The sequence below is a fragment of the Camellia sinensis genome, chromosome 4 (assembly GCF_055761805.1).
Source record: "Camellia sinensis isolate YWXY chromosome 4, ASM5576180v1, whole genome shotgun sequence".
Taxonomy (NCBI): Eukaryota; Viridiplantae; Streptophyta; class Magnoliopsida; order Ericales; family Theaceae; genus Camellia; species Camellia sinensis.
Genome location: NC_138964.1, coordinates 223,662,313 through 223,684,081, shown reverse-complemented (window position 1 = coordinate 223,684,081; position 21,769 = coordinate 223,662,313). Strand labels below are relative to the sequence as shown.

At 36.9% G+C, this 21,769-nt stretch overlaps 1 protein-coding gene across 1 annotated transcript; it reads right to left on the bottom strand.

Moving 5' to 3' along the window:
* Nucleotides 1-19,255: 19,255 nt before the first annotated feature.
* Nucleotides 19,256-19,699, bottom strand: LOC114288358 (uncharacterized). The gene is made up of 2 exons (XM_028231892.2): nt 19,669-19,699; nt 19,256-19,581 (listed from the first exon to the last, which is right to left on the bottom strand). The coding sequence occupies exons 1-2, from the start codon at nt 19,697-19,699 to the stop codon at nt 19,256-19,258; spliced, it is 357 nt and encodes a 118-aa protein (XP_028087693.2).
* Nucleotides 19,700-21,769: the final 2,070 nt, after the last annotated feature.

The following is a 21,769-nucleotide window of genomic DNA, read 5'->3' as shown; positions in this document are numbered from 1 at the left end:
TAATTTATTTACCTACAAGAGATGTTTCATCTTCAATGAATTGATTGCTAGATAATCTGCTTGCAAAAGATGTTTCATTCTCGTGGCTAGTGTATGGGGTAGATGGACAATAAAGAAAAAATTTGAAGAAAAAGAAAAATTAAGCATGACTCAGAACCAAGGCACGATGTAGATTGCTTTGTTTACTACTTATGGTTGGTTATGTAGTATTTGAATTCTTTCTTCCCACTCTCTGTTTTCCTTTTTATTATTATTATTATTATTATTATTTATTTATTTATTTTACACTAATACTTTGTTAGGAAAGTTGGAAGGAATGAACCCATTGCTATGAATGACATACTGGTATTAAAATGACTGATGTTTGAGCTATATGACTTGGCTATTAAGACTTGTAATTTTATTTATGATTTCCCTAAAATTGGAGTAGAGTGGTGCTTTTTTCCCATTTCCATGATATTCTTTAGTTCTTTTTAGTGTTGTACCTTACCTTTCTATGCATAAATCTATGAAGGTGCCTTCAACTCCTAACTTTTGTTTAATTGGTTGTTTAGTTTTTGAATATTGATTAAATTTATCTAGCGGATACAAATAGTTTCCTTGATTTTTCTAAGTTATATATGTTTTTTTTTTTTCTCGCTCTTTTTGGTTTTGATTCTACTTTCTAGTAACCATATGTCATTTGCCTATCCTTGGTTAGAAAAATCCTATATTCTTGTTAGTTTACTTTCATCTAAATTTTTTTGGAACCTACATGTCATCCATAAAATTTTATTTAGTTGTTCCAATAGTGTACTAACATGCCACCTCAACTAGATGTTTCCACGATGATTTCTTACCAAGAATGTCAACCCCTTGGAACATATATTTAAATTGTTCTTCTGTGAGTTGTGTTCTTTTTACATGATGACTTTGAGAAGCCTTTGAATCTTTGTTGGAGTGTTTAGTTATAACAACCCCGATCCGTAATTAAGTGCTAATTCGTAATTAAAGATGTTAATTAAATGGTTAAAATAAATTATGTACTTATTATGTGTTTTGTATATTATTTGGCTTTTTATCTATTACTCGTAGTGATATCTGTTAGGAATTCTGTTTTGATCTGAAAATTGAAAGCCTTATCGATATTTGAAACTAAAATTGATTATGTTAATTTGTTATTTGGAATTTTTAGAACCATATGGCAATTTTTATTAAAAATTGAATCAGTTTGATTAATTAAGTTGTGTTTGACAAGCCTAATGTTCTAATTAATGTATTATGGCATTACAACTATATAAATGGGCCTTAAGCTCATTCTTGAGCTCAATTCTCTCATTTCTTAGTGCCAAAATCTGAGTTCATACATCCTAGAGAGAGATAACTCCATGTTAGAGAGAGAAAGTGTAGATTCAAGGTAAAAGTTAAAGATTTTGCTAGAGTTCATCTGTCATGACCCAAACCAGCCCCTAAAAGTTTGGACATGATCGGCCTCACATGAGGCCTAAACTTAGTTACTTTAATAACACTTAACCTCAGGGCTCAAACGGAAGCGAAACAATAAAAGAATGAACGTTCATTGAGCTGTGTCTAAATGCCAGGATTGTGTTGCTTTGTCATACATATATAACATTCCATGAACGTTTCACAATACATAATGCAAAAGAAAAACAACTTAGAAGTTAAGTATTACTAACTTTTATACACATGCTCATTGTTCCCAAAACTTACAACAAAACAGGTTATCATAGCAATTGACCAAAATGAGACAAAAGTGTCACTTTGGGTGAGTAACAAAGCAGGTTCAGCTACAAGCTTCTGGGCTAGTCTAGGGTCGATCCACAAGCTGGTCACCTACAATACATTCAGAAAAGTAAAGTGAGCAAGGCTCAGTGGATGATGGTAGTATAAACAAATTAGAAGTATGAACATAAATTAATGGTGCATTTTTTCAAGTTACACGCTTAGTTATGACTCCCTTTTCTAAATGGTCTTGGATGTACATAAGACAGAACGACCTCAGGCCCAGCTAAATACAAAACGGCCTTAGGCCCATCAAAACACATAACAACCTTGGGCCCAATATATCACAGAACGGCCTCAGGCCCATTATGTTACAGAACGCCCTTCGGCCCATTTCATTACAGAACGGCTTCAGGCCCATTGTAGTAACAAAACAGAACGACCTTGGGTCCATATCTCATATGTCAGGGTTCAAACATATATACATATATAACAGACACATTGCATAAAACATAAAGTACTCACCCAATGAATTGGGTCTTAAACAACATTTATAAACACAAAATGTGAACAGAACGTTTTAGTAAGCTACTATCACTCACAGTGATGGGGGCGGATGCCGGTTTTTTCCTGCGGATGCCCTACACAAAGCATATAAATCATTAGCACATCACTTTTCTTTTTATTTCTCATTATTTAATTTGCTACGCTTCACGTAATTAAGTGTATCAGGGGTGCATCAAACGGACATAACCATATTTTTAAGAGGTCGGGAAGAGTGAGAGAAGATCGTGAAATTTTTCGGCTTAGGCTGCACGTGCGGAAAGGTTGACCGCACGTGCCTTTTTAGCAGAATGCTCTTACCCTTCTCCCTTGTTTTTCGCACGTGCGGCTGTGAGCCCCGCACATGAGGTTGTGCCTCCTACATGTGCGGTCATGGGCCTCACATGTGCAGTCGTCTGCCTTGTTTTTCAGTCCGAAACTTCCACAATCTTGGGGCACAAGGGGGGTAGTTTTCATAGCCAAACTCAAGATAGATTTGCATTAAAACATGACATAACGACACATAAACATGTAATTCTAGCTCTTTGCCCTCTTACACTTCAAATTTCCATGATTTCTCACTCTCACTATGTTGATATACATGCACAATTGATTAGCTATTCATTGATATGAATTCAAACACATAAAAGAGTGAGATTAGGCAAAGCATAGAGAAATCAAGTGATTATGCTGCTATCTTACACATTCAAGAGGTACATGATCATGTGTCCAATCAAACCCTAGCTTTCATGGAGGAAGAATACTTCAATATAAAGTTTAATTCAAATCAATTTAAGATGAATTGAGAGTGTACCAATGATCTATGCTCACTTTAAGTTGAATTCCTTAATTGCTCCTAACAAGTTTCTCAATCCCCAAATTTGTTGACTTCCCTCTTCTCTCTTCTTTTCTTCCTTCTACCAAGTTCTCTAGATTGCCACTCCACTTATATTTCAAAGAATGAGTCCAAATAAAAGGGCTTATATAACACTTATATAAGTTTAGGTTTTATCCTAGCCAAACGAGCCTTAACGATTCAGACAAAATAGATTTTCAATTAAGTTTCCCAAATGGCTCTAAAAATTCCTATTAGCATGTTCCCATACTCAATCTCAGTCTATTACGCCTCTACGGCTTTAAATTGTCAAGTTAACAATTTCATTTTAACAGATGTATTTCAACAAGCAACAGGTAGATAACTATAACTCAACTATTCCCACATGTAAGCATAACTTTACATGAAATTTCATATTAAACATATGATTTCTCATAAAACTAGAGATAAAAGGCACATAGGAGGGTCGGGTTATTATATCATCAATATTGTGCAAGAATCTAATTAATACAAGACTATAGGTATGAATTCAACCCCCAATTTATGAATCTAAGTTATCAACACGAAGATTATGTGTTTAAATGTGTAAATTGAGCTTAGAATGAAGAATTGGGTTACAATTCACATGTGCATGCTCATGGAGGTATTAAATCATCATGTTAGCTATGAGCTTCATTATTTGTGTTGAATTTGGAAGATGAAATGTACATGCATGCATATTTCACCAAGTTTTGTAAGTCAATTTCATGTTTTTGAAGTCTTGAAAAAGAATTTGGAAGAGAAGTCCACATGCATACATGCACATATAGAGTTTTACCATGTTGAGTTGAGCTTGAGCATTCAAGGTGTTATTGTGAATTGATTGGTACATGCATGTTTGAATTATCATGTTTTGAACCTTGATTTCATGTTTTGAAAAGGGATTTCTTACATACTTGGAGCTTATAAGCTCAATTTGCTAACTTCATCAGTTTTGGAGAAAAGAGTTTGAAAGGTTTTACATGCATGCTTTGTTTCATATGTTTCAAGATGAATTTTGAGCTATTGGCAAGCTATTGGGCCATGATTTCATGAAATAATCCTTAATTCATCATATTTTGCAAGTTTACAAATGTTATCTCAAGTTTTGGTGCCCAAGAGTTAAGTTTTGGAGAGTTGAATTCGAGTTTTGAGCTTGGAAGTGTAATTTGGAAATCCCAGATTCTGCTTTCCCGTTTGAGCGACGGATTCTCCGCTCAAACAACCACTCTATGACCTTGTACTTCCGCTTGAGCGACCAGAAGTTCACTCGAGCATGAAATGCAAGCTCCCAAAAGTTTCATGTCTTTGCAGACTGCTCGAGCAACCACTCACGTTTTGTATGTCTGTTCGAGCGAGAAAAGCTACGCTCGAGCGGGGACCCTGTTTTTAGAAATTTGACCAAGTGTTTCAACTCATATTTTGGCATCCTCATTGCATTTTAGGCATTCCTAAGTCTTAATTAAGCCATAGTAATGAGGATATGAATTAAAGACACATTAAGAAAGGAATGTACTAAGTTAAGAGATTACAAGTGCATATTTTGAGCAATGCATTAAGCAAGAACAAGAAACCTATGTAAAGATAACTAAGCCGTAATGGCCAAGTACATGTATAGTGATAAGATATGTTTGTGTTATGTACTTTATGGTTGTAGGTCAAGACTCGAAGATTGATTGACCGTTCACGAGAGCCCACTATGAGTAATGTTATTGTAAAGATATGTTCATATGAATTATGTTCCAAATGTGATTTCATAAGTTATGATTTTTGAAATAATATTTGTTTACGTGAACGAATGTCCTATTTTTGAAATCTATTATGACATCCATAGATAGTCCCAAGTCACGGGGGACGGCATGTTAATGCGGGTCCATGACATATATGTGATTACAAGGTCTCGTTAGCCACTTCATTGTGGTGATATGTGTTTAATCAGTGTCTGGAACCGATTACTCTAGTCGGATGACGATGTGATATGTTCTATTAGATGTACTATTATTATGTTCAGCCATGAGAATGATTATGTTATAATATGTTTTTATGATTATGAAATGTTCGGAATTCGTTCACTAACTCCTTTACCTTAATGTTATTCATTGGGCTTTAACTCACTGTGTGTATATATATGTATAGGTGGGCATTCTGGAGATTGAGCCTGAAGGCTTTTGTCTGGATCTGTGTTCTGTTGTCAGCCAACCATTGTGCCTCACGTGGATGTTCTGGAAGTGTCACGTGTTTTAAGTTCTGGTTGTTTCTGTGTATGAGACTTGTTTGTTTTGTTGGCCGTATTTAAGATGCTATAATGTGTGTGGGTATAATGTAAGAATGACCTTGGATGTGTATAAAGTTCTAAATATTTTGTCTCATATAAGTCAACACAGCTCATTGGACAATTATATTTATGTATTTGTTTCCGCTAGGCCCTTATTTTGTTAATCTGTTTCAGAGGCCTTCGGTAATCTTAGGATTACTGGCCGGTTACAATGCTAAATTTATAGGGGCGGGTTTGGGTCGTGACATTAGTAAATTTATCTGACTAGTATGTTTATATTTGTCAATGACAAGGAGATCAAGTGAGGGTATGGGATAAGTCTTCCTAGTATGGAACATCGATGACACAAGAGGAAATATCAAGATAGGTGCTTGGGAAGAAGGAATATTTAAGAGGATTTGGGGTCAACCCAAAACTCTCTTCCTCCGAGTATGGATCAAATGTTGGAGCACAACGAGAGGTGGAGATGCAAAGACTTTAGATTCAAGGTGGAGATTACTTTTGGCATGAAACGTATTCCTATTGGCGTGGTATAGATTACTAGTGGATATTTCTTTTTTGTGTACGAAGGACATGGTTTTTATATGATTCTCTCTTTGTATGGAATTATTATTTTAGGGTGGATTATATTTAGCTTGTATGAAATTTGACATTAAAAGACTAAATTTTTGAATAGTTGAAAGTGAAATAGAAACATGTATATATATGGTTTTGTTTGTATACAGGTTGCAGGTTGTAAGAAATAAATATAGGTTGTGGAGAAATTAATAATAATAAAAAAACACTAAATAAAGTTTTTGGCGACTAAACGTTTAGTAGCTAAAAAAAAAAAGTGAACTTCTTGGCGACTAACAAATTGGTAGCCAAAAAGGAAATTAATATTTTTAGTGACTAAACATTTGTTAGCCAGAAATAAACTATAGATTTTTGGTGACTAAAAATTTAGTAGCTAAAAATATGTGAGACTTTAGGCGACTAAATAGTTTAGTAGCTAAAAAAATATGATGAAAATAATTTCTTTTGGAGACTAAAAGTTTAGTAGCCAAAAATAAATGAGACTTTTGGCGACTAAATAGTTTAGTAGCTAAAAAAAATAAGATGAAAAATAATTTTTTTTGGTGACTAAATATTTAGTAGCCAAAAATAAATGAGACTTTGGGCGACTAAATAGTTAGTAGCAAAAAATAAAATAAAATGAAAAAAAAATTGGTGACTAAATTCTTTGGTTCCTAAATGTAGTAATATTGTCACTAAAACTCATCCACGATTAAAAGTTTTAGTCACTGAAAATTAAAATTAATTTTATATCAAAACTTTTGGCGACTAAAAAAATTTAGCCGCCAATACTTTTCCCGACAATTAGTCAACGACCAATTTGGCGACAAAAATATTTTGTCACTAAAAACCTTTGGTGACTAAAACTTGACCTTTGGAGATAAAATTTAGTCGCTAAAAGTGCCATTTGTTGTAGTGAATGATTCAATTAGAGAGACCTATTTTATGGCTCGAGGCCTCTGGGCATCTGTGCTACTGCATCTCCTTTTGGTGTAGCTCTCCCACTTCTCTGGGCACTCTGATATTCTCTTGTTGCCTTCTCAACCCTGTAAGGCAACTATGAAAGGTTTTGCAGACGTTGATGTGCTATTTTGCATACCACATCCTCATTTGTTATCAGCGTTTCTGGCTTTCTTTTCTGAAAAAGGAACAAATACAAATATGCAATCCGAATACAAGCATGGTGGCATTGAAATTATTTGCATTTCATATCACCTATACCGGAGTGGTATAATTCCAGATCCCTTGATTCTGGGTTGAACAGGTGGATTTACACAACTTTTTCTCTATGAGAGATGTGTTGCGGATCGGGGGCACACCAGGGGACACTCACAAGCAAAAACACAAGACTTTTAACGTGGTTCGGCAAACCGGCCTACGTCCACGGGAGCGATGTTGTTATATATCAACAAATGGAGGAGATTACACACTCTCAACTCACTGTCTCTCTATATAACACACTCTCTCAGCTATGATGCCCTTTATTCAACTCACCATCACTTCTCTATATATAGAGATTACAAAGGCAAGAGGCACCCTTTGAAATGAGCTGGCTGCCAGCCCATTTCGGTGGCTTTCCAGATTGCTTCATGGCCTCATGGCCTCATGGCCAACTCATATGGCTTCCCCACCATGTAGCTGGCTGCTACTTTCCTTCACATGGCCAGAATCTCTGTAGCCAACTCAACTTGGGTTGATCTCCTACAAATCACCCCCTCAACCCATATGAGGTGATCCATAATAGCACCCCCTGCCTGGAGTGCCCGGCACCCCCTCACTGGGGTGCTATGCAAAGCTTACTTTGCAACTCTTTGAGATGGCATCTCTCCCTTCCATCCAGTCTTGGAGAGATCCCAATATGTCTCTAATTCAAGAGCAAAAGAAACTTTCTTCCCTGGGACATGCTTTGCTGTCTTGGTCTCTTTGCTCTGAGCTGTCTTTAAAATTGGCCACAATGGCTCCGTCTTGTGCACCTCCGAACTGCCTCCATGCGTTCTTGTACACTTTGGTTGCCATATCTGCTGGGCCCTATGTCTCTTCTGTGCATGTCTTGTACATCTTGCCTGGTAAGTGACAGTAGCTCCGTCTGTCACAACCTTCTCCACAAGCCTGTACAGATTCCCCTCCAGTCGTCCATGTAGCATCACCGTATCTCCATGGATGACTTTGAGATTTCCTTTGCTAGATGTGAAGCTATAACCCTTCATGTCTAGCATACTTAAGGAAATTAGATTCTTCTTCAGTCTTGGCACGTGTCGGACTCCATCCAACGTGAAAATTTTTCCATCTTCCATTCTCAGCCGTACTGTTCCCATGCCAACAATCTTACTCACAGTGTTGTTAGCCACTCGAACAATACCTCCATCCTTGGCTTGGTAGGTAGAAAAAAGTTTCTTATCCATGCATATATGATATGTGCTTCCGGAATCTAAGATCCAGTCAGGTTTCGTCATACTCGACGAAACTGTAAATGCATACTCATCCTTAGCATTTACTGCAGCAGCGACATTTGATGAGCTCGCCTGTTCCTTGTGTGCCTTGTCCTCCTTGAGCTTTGCACAGTCTTTTATGAGGTGATCCTCCTGATCACAGTAATAACACTTTCTCCTGAAGCCTAACCTTGATTGCGAACGTCCTCTTGATTTGGATCTACCCCGTCTATTATTGGACCTACCTCTGCCTTGCTCATTTTCTGAGGCAACCATGGCATTTTCTTCTGGGTGTTTGCTACTGCTACCTTCCTGTTTCTTCATCGACTCATGAGAAATGAGCGTAGCAATCACCTCATCCAGTCCAAGAGCATCCTTCCCGTACAATAGAGTTGTCCTGAGATGCTCATATGATGCAGGTAGAGAGACCAGCAAGATCATAGCCCTATCTTCCTCCTGGGTCTTGTCTCCAATGGTGTCCAATTCCATTGTGATCCTATTGAACTCGTCCAGATGTTCTGTGAGGTTTGCACCTTCTGGCATTCTAAGTGTATATAGCTGCCTCTTCAGAGATAACCGGTTTGTCAAAGACTTTGACTTGTACCTCATCTCTAACTTTGCCCATAGCTCCGCCGGATCTACTTCACTGATGACTTCCCGGAGTGTGTTGTTCCCGAGATACAACTGAATTGTACTGTTTGCCAATTCCCTCAACTCCTCCCACTTGTCATCCTTCATGTCTTCCGGTTTGTTGGACTTTTTGAGAAGAGCTTTCACCAGACCTTCTCGTGTTAAAATGTTTTTCACCCTTTGCTGCCACAGGGTAAAGTCATTACTGCCATTAAAAGGCTCAATCATGAAACTTGAACCTTTTCCTGCCATTGTAAATTTCTTTCCTTTTTAAAGAAATTCCGATTTAAGAATCTGACTGTACGGATGGGTCCGGAATATTCCAAATAGTTGGAACGCACTATTGGATCGCCAAAAACGGACTCCGAATGGCCTAGATCTAGCCAAAAGAGTTTGAATGCCTCCGATTCAAAAACTAACCGTACGGATGTGTCCGGAATACTCCAAATAGTTGAAACTCACTATTGGATCGCCAAAAACGGACTCCGAATGGCCTAGATCTAGCCAAAATAGTTTCAACGGTTCCGATCTGCTGAATCTGGTGCGCCTGAGAAGCACCAGATAACTCCTCCGGTTCTGCTGACGTCAGGCTGACGTCCTCGGCTCAGTCAGCGGCTTGGTCAGCGGCTCGGTCAGCGGCTCCAGCTCGGTCAACGCGGCTCCGGCTCCGGTGGCTTGGTGCGCGCGTGCGGCGCGTGTCGCGCGTGAACTCACGCGTCTTCTTCCTTCGTCCGCGCGTGGAGCGCGTGGGTGAGACTGGGACCACGCGCCGGGAGTCTGAACGGCGCGTGTGGGCGCGTGATGAGACTGGGAGTCACGCGCAAACTTCTAGAGGCGCGTGAGGGCGCGTGGAAGCTCCTCTGGGCTCTGTTTTTGCTGTTCTGGACTCCTCTCGGGGAGTTCTTCCTCCTGGTATGGTCAAAAGTGGATTTCGACCACTTCGAAATCTGGACACTTTCGGAAAAAACTCGATTTTTCTCCACCCGGGCTCTGATACCAATTGTTGTGGATCGGGGGCACACCAGGGGACACTCACAAGCAAAAACACAAGACTTTTAACGTGGTTCGGCAAACCGGCCTACGTCCACGGGAGCGATGTTGTTATATATCAACAAATGGAGGAGATTACACACTCTCAACTCACTGTCTCTCTATATAACACACTCTCTCAACTATGATGCCCTTTATTCAACTCACCATCACTTCTCTATATATAGAGATTACAAAGGCAAGAGGCACCCTTTGAAATGAGCTGGCTGCCAGCCCATTTCGGTGGCTTTCCAGATTGCTTCATGGCCTCATGGCCAACTCACATGGCTTCCCCACCATGTAGCTGGCTGCTACTTTCCTTCACATGGCCAAAATCTCTGTAGCCAACTCAACTTGGGTTGATCTCCTACAAGATGAAGAGGGTCCAATTAGATTGGATTGGGCCGAGCATAGTGAGGCCTTGCTTGAGCAATTGGGACTCTTCAGATTAAGGCACAGTGAATAGAGAGTTCATGTGAATAACATGAAAATGTTCTGTCACATGGAATAATGGATTGCCTTGTAAATATTTTATATGATAGAATGATGGTCTCCACTTTCTAAAGATTATCATGACCCAATTATGGACACGTAAGACAGTAATCCTTGGGTGATTCTTGAAGAACTTCAGAGTTTATTCATTCATCTTAATCAATCAGTTACAGTCGAGCTTTATATATACTAGCTACCATATGTATATATCTATATGTATCTATGTAACAAACTATATAACTACCTAACCAATATAACTGCCTAACGACATACTCTCTCTAACTAATCCAGGTATACAATCACATGTGATGCACAACAACATAATACAAACTATTCCCTATCATGCCCCCACAAGCTAATGGGAGCTGAAGAAACCATGAGCTTGGCAGTGAGAAAGGAAAACTGAGCAGTAGAGAGAGGTTTGGTAAAAACATCAGCCACTTGATCAGCAGAAGGAACATATTTGAGGAGAAGTTTGTTGGCAGCAACTCTTTCGCGGACAAAGTGGCAGTCGACTTCAATATGCTTGGATCGACTGTGGAAAACAGGATTGGTAGCCAAGGACATGGAGGAGAGATTATCACACCATAACGTAGGAGGAGTTGATGGAGAAATGGAGAACTCAGTGAGAAGCATTTGTAACCAGGACAGCTCGGCAGAAGTGTGAGCAAGACTGCGGTATTCAGCTTCAGTGGATGACTGGGAAACAGTGGCTTGCTTTTTGGAGGACCAAGAGATGAGATTGGTACCCAAATAGATACAGTAGCCAGAAGTAGATCGGCGGTCAGTGGAGTCCCCAGCCCAATTTGAGTCACTGTAAGCATGCAAATGGAACTGACTGGTATGGAACTGAAGACCAAATTGTTTTTCCACAAATGCTTTAAACATCATGAATTTAGAAAAGACTTTGCTTTTATAGACAAGAGGATAAATCCATGTAAAGCGACTGTGATCATCAACAAACAACACATAATAGCGATAAGCACTAGAGGAACAATTAAACGGTCCCCAAACGTCAGTGTGAATTAAAGCTAATGGAACATCAGTTTTAGAATTAGAAAGCACAAATGGAAGTCTATGACATTTAGAAGTGGAACAAACAACACAAGACAAATCAGTTTTATTGAAAGAATGAGACAATGACAATTGAGATTTTAGTAATTGAAATTTTGCAAATGAAGGATGGTCAAGTCTTTTGTGCCATATAGCCGCAGTGGAAGGAGATGTTGATGACGCAGCAAAAACATGTGGAGAAGGACAAGAACCCACAGGAAAATGGTAGAGGCCATTAACATGAAAACCTTTGTGAAGAATTGCTTTAGAATGATTGTCCTGGATGGAAAAGGTAGATTTATCCAAAATTATGGAGCAATCATTGTCTTTGGCCAACTGTTGAACAGAGAGCAAATTGGACTGTATGAAAGGAACATGAAGAGCTTTTGCAAGCTTAAAGGAGTGGTGTGGGGTGAGGAGAATACCTTTGCCAGTGTGATGTATAGGAAGAGAAGTTCCGTTGCCAATGGTAACTTGATCGGAACCAGTATAGGACTGATAATAATACAGATTATGAAGGTCATTTGTGACATGGTCAGAAGCAGCAGAGTCCAAGAACCAAGGACTAGAAACATGAGAGGCAGTATCATCAGGGATGGTGGTGAGAAAAGCCTTGGATTGATGAGGCATAAAAGCACCAGATGAAGAAGCAGTAGGGTGATTGTTGAGACTAATGTGGCTGGGGCTGATATTGAAGATCAAGCCGATGCCCACACTCAGAAGCGGAGTGATTAGCTTTTCCACAAATCTGGCAAATGGTTCCAAAAGAAGATCTGGTGCGATTTTGAGAACGACCTCCTCGAAAAGAAGAGTATCGATTAGAACTGAATCGATTTGCACGAAAAGTGCCTCGAGAATACCACGAGAAGAGCCACGATTATTATTATAGGAAACATAACCTTTGGAAGCATTGGCATTGGAATCTCCCTGTGTTGCAGGACCAAAATGAGGATCTGAGTTGTGTTGTAACTTGCCTTCAATATGAAGAGCTTCTGAGCAGAGCAAAGAAAATAGATCTTCCATAGATATACTTTCAGGCCTCGCTCGGATGGCTGTCTTGAAAGAATCATACTCAGCCGGTAAGCCGTTCAAGGCGATAAGAACGATATCCTCATCATCAATAAAGGAAGATGCAATACTGAGTTGATCAACAATAGATTTGATGTTGTTTAGATAGATTTCCATTGAATCGGAGCCTTTCGAAATAGAATTCAATCTGTTCTTCAGTTGATGAATGTGTGAGCAAGAAAGATTCGTGAAACGTTTGTCAAGTGCAGTCCACACCACAGAATTGGACCGTAGGTGAAGAACTGTTGTAAAAATTACAGGTGAAAGCGTAGCTGTGACGCAACTCAAGAGATGTGCATCAATCATCCGCCATTGAATCGCATCTGGATTGCTAACCTCTGTTGCTGAAGAACTACGAATATGAGCAACATGACATGGAAACGAACCATCGGCGAACTTCAACAAGTCTGTTGCACGAAGAATATTTTGCATCTGGTTTTTCCAGATGATAAAATTTGTGCTATCAAGCTTTACGGTAACAAGAGAACTTAGATTCGAAATCAGCATGTTGAGATTTGATGGAAGGAAGAAGAAGAAGATAAAGATTCTGTAGAGGAACCCATGGATTGCTCAGTGGAGCTTAACAGGGCTCTGATACCAGAGCAATACTAGGTATCATGAAAAAACTTTCATGAAAATGATCATGAAAGATTTATGACCTTTGGATTACACTTAAAATAAAGCACCACACACTAATCAAGGTAATCCAAAGGTCATAATTCTTTCATGATCATTTTCATGAAAAATTTTTCATGATCCTTAGCTTTTCTCCTGATACCATGAAGAACTTCAGAGTTTATTCATTCATCTTAATCAATCAGTTATAGTCAAGAGCTTTATATATACTAGCTACCATATGTATATATCTATATGTATCTATGTAACAAACTATATAACTACCTAACCAATATAACTGCTAACCACCTACTCTCTCTCTAACTAATCCAGGTATACAATCACATGTGATGCACAGTAGCATAATACAAACTACTCCCTATCAATTCTTACCCCGAACCTCATCTTTTAGCAGTTTTTTACTCATAAGCCTTTTCGTTTCCAATCACTGACTTTAGTTCTTGGTCATGGAGCTCCCATTTCTTTTGTGCTGAAGAAAATAGAAAAGGAAAATTATTATTGGCATTTTAAACAGTGGCCTTGGAAGATGATGAATTCTGGGTTTGGCTGATTGGTATTATATTCCTCCACTGTAACTAGTCCAGAATTTGTGTGATAACACTAACCATTCTCTCACAAATCAACAATCTTAGGAGAAGTTTCTGATTTTGAAGACACTTTCTTCCAATTTTCATTCCCTCTTTCTTTTTGAGGAGAAAAGAAAGTTGGAGAAGAAGATGAGCTTGTCATGTGATGTTACACTTAATTTTACCAAGTTAGGACCTCCAATTTGGAAGGCTTTGCTATGTTTACGACACTAAATTTGCCCTCAGCTTAAATGAATCTGGCTAACAAGTGCCTCTAGAGCATATAAAAAGATACTTTGCCCTTTCATGTTTGACTACTTTCTCACTTTACCTCATGTTTGTTTTTTCTCATGTTCTTTATGTTTCAATTTTTTTTTTTAATTTACTCTTAAAACCAACTTTTGTTCAAAAATAGACAAAAAATATCACGATAATTTTTATATAACATAAAAAAATTATTTTCATATTAGGGTTTGAGTTTGCGTCAGATGTGTGAATACGTGATTGTTAATGTGTCAGTTTTTGTCTAATTTTTAACCGTAGTTTGCTTTAGGAGTAAAGGGTCAAAGTGAAAAAAAAAAAACAAAAAGAAAAAAACTTTAAGAGCTAAAGTGAAAAAGTAGCCAAACATGAAAGGGGCACAATGTAATATATCTCAAAAAATATAGATCCTAAGACACTATGATGGTGAATAAATGTTGATGAATTTTTTTAGGAGTAATACTACAAACCCACCCTTATCTATCCCGAATTTACCCAGAATTATTATCTTATGATTTAGATTCATTCTATACATGGACCACTCACCACTCAAATTCAATCACAATCACAAAATCACATTCGGGCTAGATAAGAGTGGGTACCTAAAACTATTCTTTTGTTTTGCTCAATAAATGTTGATGATTGCTAATAGGAAAATGATATACAAGGAGTAATGCTAGAGATCTTAAATTTTTTATCAATTTTCTACCAAATGTCTCATATGGTGTGGGACCACTACAACAAATGGCACTTTCACCGACTAAAATTTTTGGTCACCAAATTAGTCGTTGAATGATTGTCGGGAAAGGTAATTGGAGACTAAAAAAGGTTTAGTCGCCGAAAGTTGCCAATTGGTCACCAAAAGGTTTTAAATAAAATTAATAGCGCATTTTCAACTACTAAAGCTTTTTGTCACCAAAAACTTATATTATTTAGGGCGACTAAACATTTAGTCGTCAACTTTTTTTTTGTTCATCTTAATTTTTTTAGCTATACTAAAGTTTTAGTTGCTTAGAACTTTTTTTTTTTGGCTACTAAATATTTAGTCGCCAAATTTTTTTTAGCTATACTAAAGTTTTAGTTGCTTAAAACTTTTTTTTTTTTGCCACTAAATATTTAGTCACCAAAATTTTTGTTTTTGTTTTATTTTTTTTTAGCTACTAATGTTTAGTCACCTAAAGTCTGATTCTTTTGGTTAAATATTTAGTCGCCAACAAGTTTTTTTTTTTTTTTTTATTTTGTTTATTTTTAGGTACTAAAGGTTTAGTTGCTAAAATTATTTACTTCCTTTTTAGCTACCAATTGTTTAGTCACAAAAAATATCATTTTTTTAATTAATTTGTTCACAGCCTGTATGTATTCCATACAACATGTATCATGTATATAAATAAAACAATACAATACATATATTATCAACCATTCCACAATCTGCGTCCATTTTCACTTCCAACCAACCATCCAAAAAGGAATAACTTGTCCAAATTGTACACTGTAGTTCATAACAAAGTTTAAATTACAAGAAAAAAAAAATGAAATTGCTAAATAATGAACATGCCCAAGTTGTACTCTGCTCATATGGTTAAGGTAAACCACAAGACAGAATATAAACTGTTCAAAGAAAAAGATGGTTAACTGAATAATAATCTCAATACAACACCACAATTTGATTACATTAATATACTTGGATAGGAGTACCAGTAAGACACCATCGACGATCAGCAGTAAGTGCAGCTGCATCCATAGAAATTTGACTCTTAGAAGATTTTATGGTATGTGCCTCGTCAAGCACCACCCTAAACCATCTCACTGAGTAAAGTCCCCAATTTTCTTTAGCATTCTACAAAGTAAAACTAAAGAATGAAAGACAAATTTATATTGATTTTATCTGTACATGCTACTTAAGCAAGATGTACTCAAAGATATGACATAAATTCAAACAAGAATCCTTCAGGATACCTTTTGTACGAGCACGAAATAATGTTCTCGTATAATCCTGTTGATCAAGTCTGTGCTCCTCTAAACGTCGTCGCTTTGCTCCCTGAAAACACAAACGTGAGCTAGTCGGCGGGTGTGTGCCGGATACCTCTCCGATGCCTAAGTCAGCCAAAATAGACAAATAGACAAAAGCTCTATGTATTCGGGAATCAAAGTCGTGTTACCTCTATATAGGTTATGTTGTGAGCTTTTATAGTTTTTGCTTGGCACAATCCTAGTATGACTCTTATTTCTCCACGTAGAGTCCTCTTAGGAATCACACTCTTGAAAGATAATATTTATCCTTCAACACCCCCCTCACTGCTTAAACCAAGTGAGATGGTTTTGCTTCGGTTGGATGAAAGTATGACCGAGCTAACACTAGCACTTTGTCATACTTAATCCAGCGCCTTCACATGCAACTCATAGCTCAGCTCTTGTTCACTTGTACCTCGGTTTTGTCTGTTAAGACCGAGCTAACTACAGCAAGCTTTGACCGTGCTAATCAGAGCAAGGTCCACCACAAGAAGCCATAATACCTCGGCTCCGAATACCATGACCGAGCTAATTATCACCACTCCGACCGTGGTGACTGTAATCATACTTGGACCGAGCTAACACTAAGGTCCACTTGCTAAGCCCTTTTCACCACAGCCATTAGAATGGCCTATTACTACGCCTGGGCTTAGCTCGGCCTTAATGCTCATAAAAACTCCCTCTTACCTTTGTTGAAAATTTTGAAAATAAAACTCCATAGGTGGTTAGTACAACATCACTTTGAGATAGAATTTTTGCATCCTTTGCCCTGCTTTGTCCATAATGAACATAGAGAGAAAAAGAAGTGTCATTTGGTTAATTTGGTTGCTTAGAAGATACAACTATTGTAAAGGCCATCAGTAATGGTATATGTTAAACCAAGGCAAGTATTACATGCTTATATATTTACTATTTAATAATACTTTTAATGTGACAAATAGAAATACATTGTTTAGTCTTTATTCATAAAGAAACATAATGGCATTGTCTTTCCAGCTTCCTGTCCTCCTCTTATGTCCAGAGCATGTTATTTTAGGGCTATATATCTAAACCAGTCCACTGTGATGGTATTATCTCTCCCTGATGTTCCTTTTCTAAATCGAACATCTTATTTGTCATGCTTTTCTTTTAAAAAATGTAAAAAATGATTGTGTTACATATTTATGTTCCTTGAATAGAAACAACAAGGGGAAAATGTTTTTTTTTTCCCCCCCATTGGATGTAATCAATTGTGATGGGAACATAGATATAGGGCAAATGGATTAAACCTTTGATTCATTAAAAAATTTTGGGTACCCAAAAAGGGAGATGTTAGATTTATGAAGGAATTTCAATCAAATAGGAAACTTGTGAAAGGTGTAAATGCTTCCTTTTTGGCTTAAACCCCCCAAATTAAATGTCCTTGCATCAAGCCTAAGGGTAATAAGGACTTATTTAGCCCAAAATTATTATGCATCACTTTGTTTCTAGGTTTTAATATTATTAACCCCAACATTGCATATAATTTTCTTTTCTTTTTCCGTTGTTTTGGGCATTCCTCTTTGAAAAATTCTGCCTTACCAAGCAAACCAAAATTTGAATCTTTAAACAAAATAACAGTACCAAATAATCTAGTGAACTCATAGGGAGAAACCCAATCAACAAGATAACCAAAAATCAAAATTTCCTATTTTGACATGAACTAGAGTGAAATGGGGAAATCTTCATTCTGGCAAAAAAAAAAAAAAAAAAAATCCTTAATAAATTACATGTTCCTTCAATCATTTTATAGAAATCCATGTCAATCATTTTTCATTGATTTCACATAAATCAAAACTCTACACCATAAAAGACTAAATCCTAAAAGTAGAGTGAAATGGGAAAATAGAGAAAGGTAGACAAAAAAAAAGAGGCAAGAGGGGGGGAGAGAGAGAGAGAGAGAGATGAGATGCGAGGCAAGGCAAGGCGAGGAGATGCGAGGCAAGTGACGGTGGTAGCGGTGTGACGGTGGAAGATCGACAGTGAATGATGGTGGAAGATCAACGGTGAGTGATGGGAGGTAAAGTGATGGTGCGTCGTCCATGAGAGTGAGAAAGAGGGAGAGCAAGACTCAAGAGTCTAGTTTTTGTTTGGATAGACTGATAAAAAAAAATATGAAAAAAGTAATAGAATAAATGAATTGGCTCCAAATCTTAAAAACTTCCCCCCAAAATATTTGCTTTCATCGCCGACCAAACAAAATTTTAGTTGCCTATTGTAGAACTTTTGGCGACTAAGGTTGTTTTGGTTATCGAAAATAAATATTCACCGACCAAATTTTTCGTCACCAAAGATAAAAGTAAAATTTATGCTTTTTATTTAGCAACTAAATTATTTTAGTAGGCAAAAATTACTGTATAGCGACTAAAAATTTTTAGTCATCGAAAATGAATAATTGCAAACCAAAACTTTGGTCGCCAAAGTTTAATAGGAAACATTATGCTAGCTTTTTGGCGACTAAATTTATTTTAGTAGACAAAAATTGATATACGACGGCTAAAAAAATTTTTAGTAGCCTAAAATATGAATTAATGCTGACTAAAATAATTTTTAGTCGCCTATTGTGGCATATTTAGTGACTAAATTTTTTTCAATCGTCAATAATTAAGATATAGCTACTAAAAAAATTTATTAGCTAAAAACCATATTCAACACCGACCAATGTAATTTTTAGTCACCTATTCTAGAACTTTTGGTGACTAAAAAAAGTTTAGTCGCCAAAAGTGTAAATTGTTGTAGTGGACCCACATGGGACTTACATGGTGTGGGTCCCACACCTATATGAGACATTTGGTAGAAAGTTTGATAAAATTTTTGGGATCTCTAGCATTTTTCAATACAAGTCCATTTTGTAAACTCACTTTGTAATGATGTGTTAACAAGATAATTGGTTGATGAGTAGAGAGTAATATGTTGGCCACATTACTTCAAACCTTACATTCTCATACGACATATGAGCATCATCATAAAAAACATGTTTTACTGCTAACAAAAAAATGTTACCAATTATTTATATCATAGTTCATATTCAAATCCGAAGAAGAATAACATAATTCTTGATACAAGTCTCTGTCACTCTCACACACACAGTTGCAGGATTGATTCATTACTGAGATTAAGAGCAGGCAATCGTAGAGCTTATAGGTTTGAAATTATCAGTGGGTAATTGGCCTGCAAACTTAAACTTGAGTGGCTCCTCTTGAAAAAGTGATCCGCCATTTTTCAACAAGCATCCACCCACAGAATCGTCTTTCTTAATAATGAAAGGGTCAATCGGCTCAACACTATTGAATCCATTGCATCCTACTACAACCTGAACTTCAACGCATGGGCAGTCGTCATCGACACTAAATGCAACTTCATACTCTGGTTGTCCCTTCACAACACGCCCAGTTTTTGTTATTTCCACCTTGATTGAAGATAGAGAACACTTTTCGAAACCTACATATACAATGGTTAGCACACCAACTACTTCTAAACAACAAGAAATCTAAAGTGCACGCATGTCTCACAAAGTGTGGGACTTACATAATATGAGACTCACATGTGGATTCACCATCTATGAGACATCTATCTGTGTTAGTGTTCCTAGCATTGCTGATCTTTGCTTTGTACCAAAAACAAAAGAAAAAATGTTTGCTAAACTAACCATTTTGAAGATGGTTTGTAAGAATATGGTTGACAATATATATCAAATTTCTGTTGTAAAGAAAGAAAGAAAGAAAAAATTTGTTTCTTTTTTAATTCTTAAGTCCGTATTTGGATCATAGATTTAGGACAACCTAAGAAGGAGCTTAGAAGTCTTGGAGCACTTGTCAGTCCCTAAGCACATGTATAGTACTCAGGAGCTTACACATCACATTTTGTCTCAATTTTCAATTATTTAACTTTTAAACTAAAAGTAATTGTTCATATATCAACTATACTAAATAGGATTTACATCCGAACATCTGATTTTTACTCAAAAGTTGTTCTATATCCCAACAAAATGGTACTCGACAGTTGATATATATTCAAAGAACAAAATGATATGAACTGAGAATTTATGAGGTGGGCGAAAGAACCCGTAATACTTCTAACTCAAACAATTGACTTTCGCTGAAAAAAAAAACTCAAACAATCATGCCATTACCAAGTCAACCCTTAGGGCCACCAGAAGAAGATGTTTAAGACCTTTGTTTTCTCAGGCAACATCCTACCTTGTCTACTCCTTTCGGTGTTCATAGATATGGACCATGTTAGCAGTGTAAAAATAAAAAATAAAAAATAAAAGTAAAGAAAAGAGAAAAAGATTGATAGGTAATTCACCTTGTGCACTGATAAGAAGGACACTAAGAAAGGCAAAGAAAACCTTGAGTGCTACCATCTCACCTCCTTCTACTTCTGTTTGGAGTGGTTTATGACTTAATGCTTGCTTGTTATGTGAAATATATGTACAGAGTAGAGGATTAACAAAATCCTTTGATTTTAGGAAACCTTGTCATTTTAAGTAGCCAATTAAGCACATTTAACATGTTACCAATTTTTTTAAATATAATTATGTACTTAAATATAAGGGATGAGGTCATACTCGCCCATACTCTTATTGTGGGCCCTATCGTGGACACACATAGATGATCCGAACTATCTATTTTGTAAGGGAAAATTACCCATAGGTCCCATGGGAAACATGTGATCTCCATTTAATCTCATAACTTTTTCACTACACCCAAAAGTCCTTTCCTCTCTCTCTCTGCTTTTTGCTTCCCTTCCTCTCTCGTTTTTTTTTCTACATTTTTCTGTCACCGTGTTTGTCATGGAAGAGGACCACCGGTGATCATATCTTTCTCCATTGATCGGGGTTCATTGATAACCACCAAGCATTGAAATCAACTCCGACGAAGAAGATGATATATTTTCCGACGAAGAAGATGAATGGATCTACTTAGATCTGATATAGATCTACTCAGATCTACATCAGATCTGAGTAGATCTACACAGATTTGGTTAGACATCCGTCTTTCCCCTTCGATCTCTTTTTTTTTTTTTTTCTCTCTCTGCTATATACTTCTGTTTTTCTGTTCTAATGGAGAATATTTTCGAATTCTGAACAAGCAGTTTTCGAGTTTTAGTTACAGGCGGTGAAAACTGTAAAATTTTGCAGTTTCAAATTTTTTTTTTGGTGCTGGAATGAATCATGGTTTAAAACTGTAAAATTTTACAGTTTTATAACATTCTTTAGAACTGTAAAATTTTACAGTTTCATAACATGTTTTTTAATTTTTTTTTTTTTCGGAAATATTCTAGACATTCCGGTGAGCCTCCGGCGACCGTTAAACGGAAGTCCGACGGTAGTAAGATGTGAACAGTGTCTATAAATTAAAAAAAAAAAAAAGAATTTTTTGGTAACAGTTAAAAATGTGTTGGACTAATTGGTGCAAGTATTTTGTTTTGGGATTAGTTGGGTTTTGAACTTGTTACATGGGACTTATCAGTAAGTTCCCCATTTTGTAACTCGCAGTAAAGATTATTAATGTAAAATGTGATTTGTTTGTGTTTATAAATATCCGATATGAAATTGATTTTTTTTTGTGAATGACCAATATATTGTGGTAGATGATTGGAATCATTGGTGTGGGTTTGGGTTGGA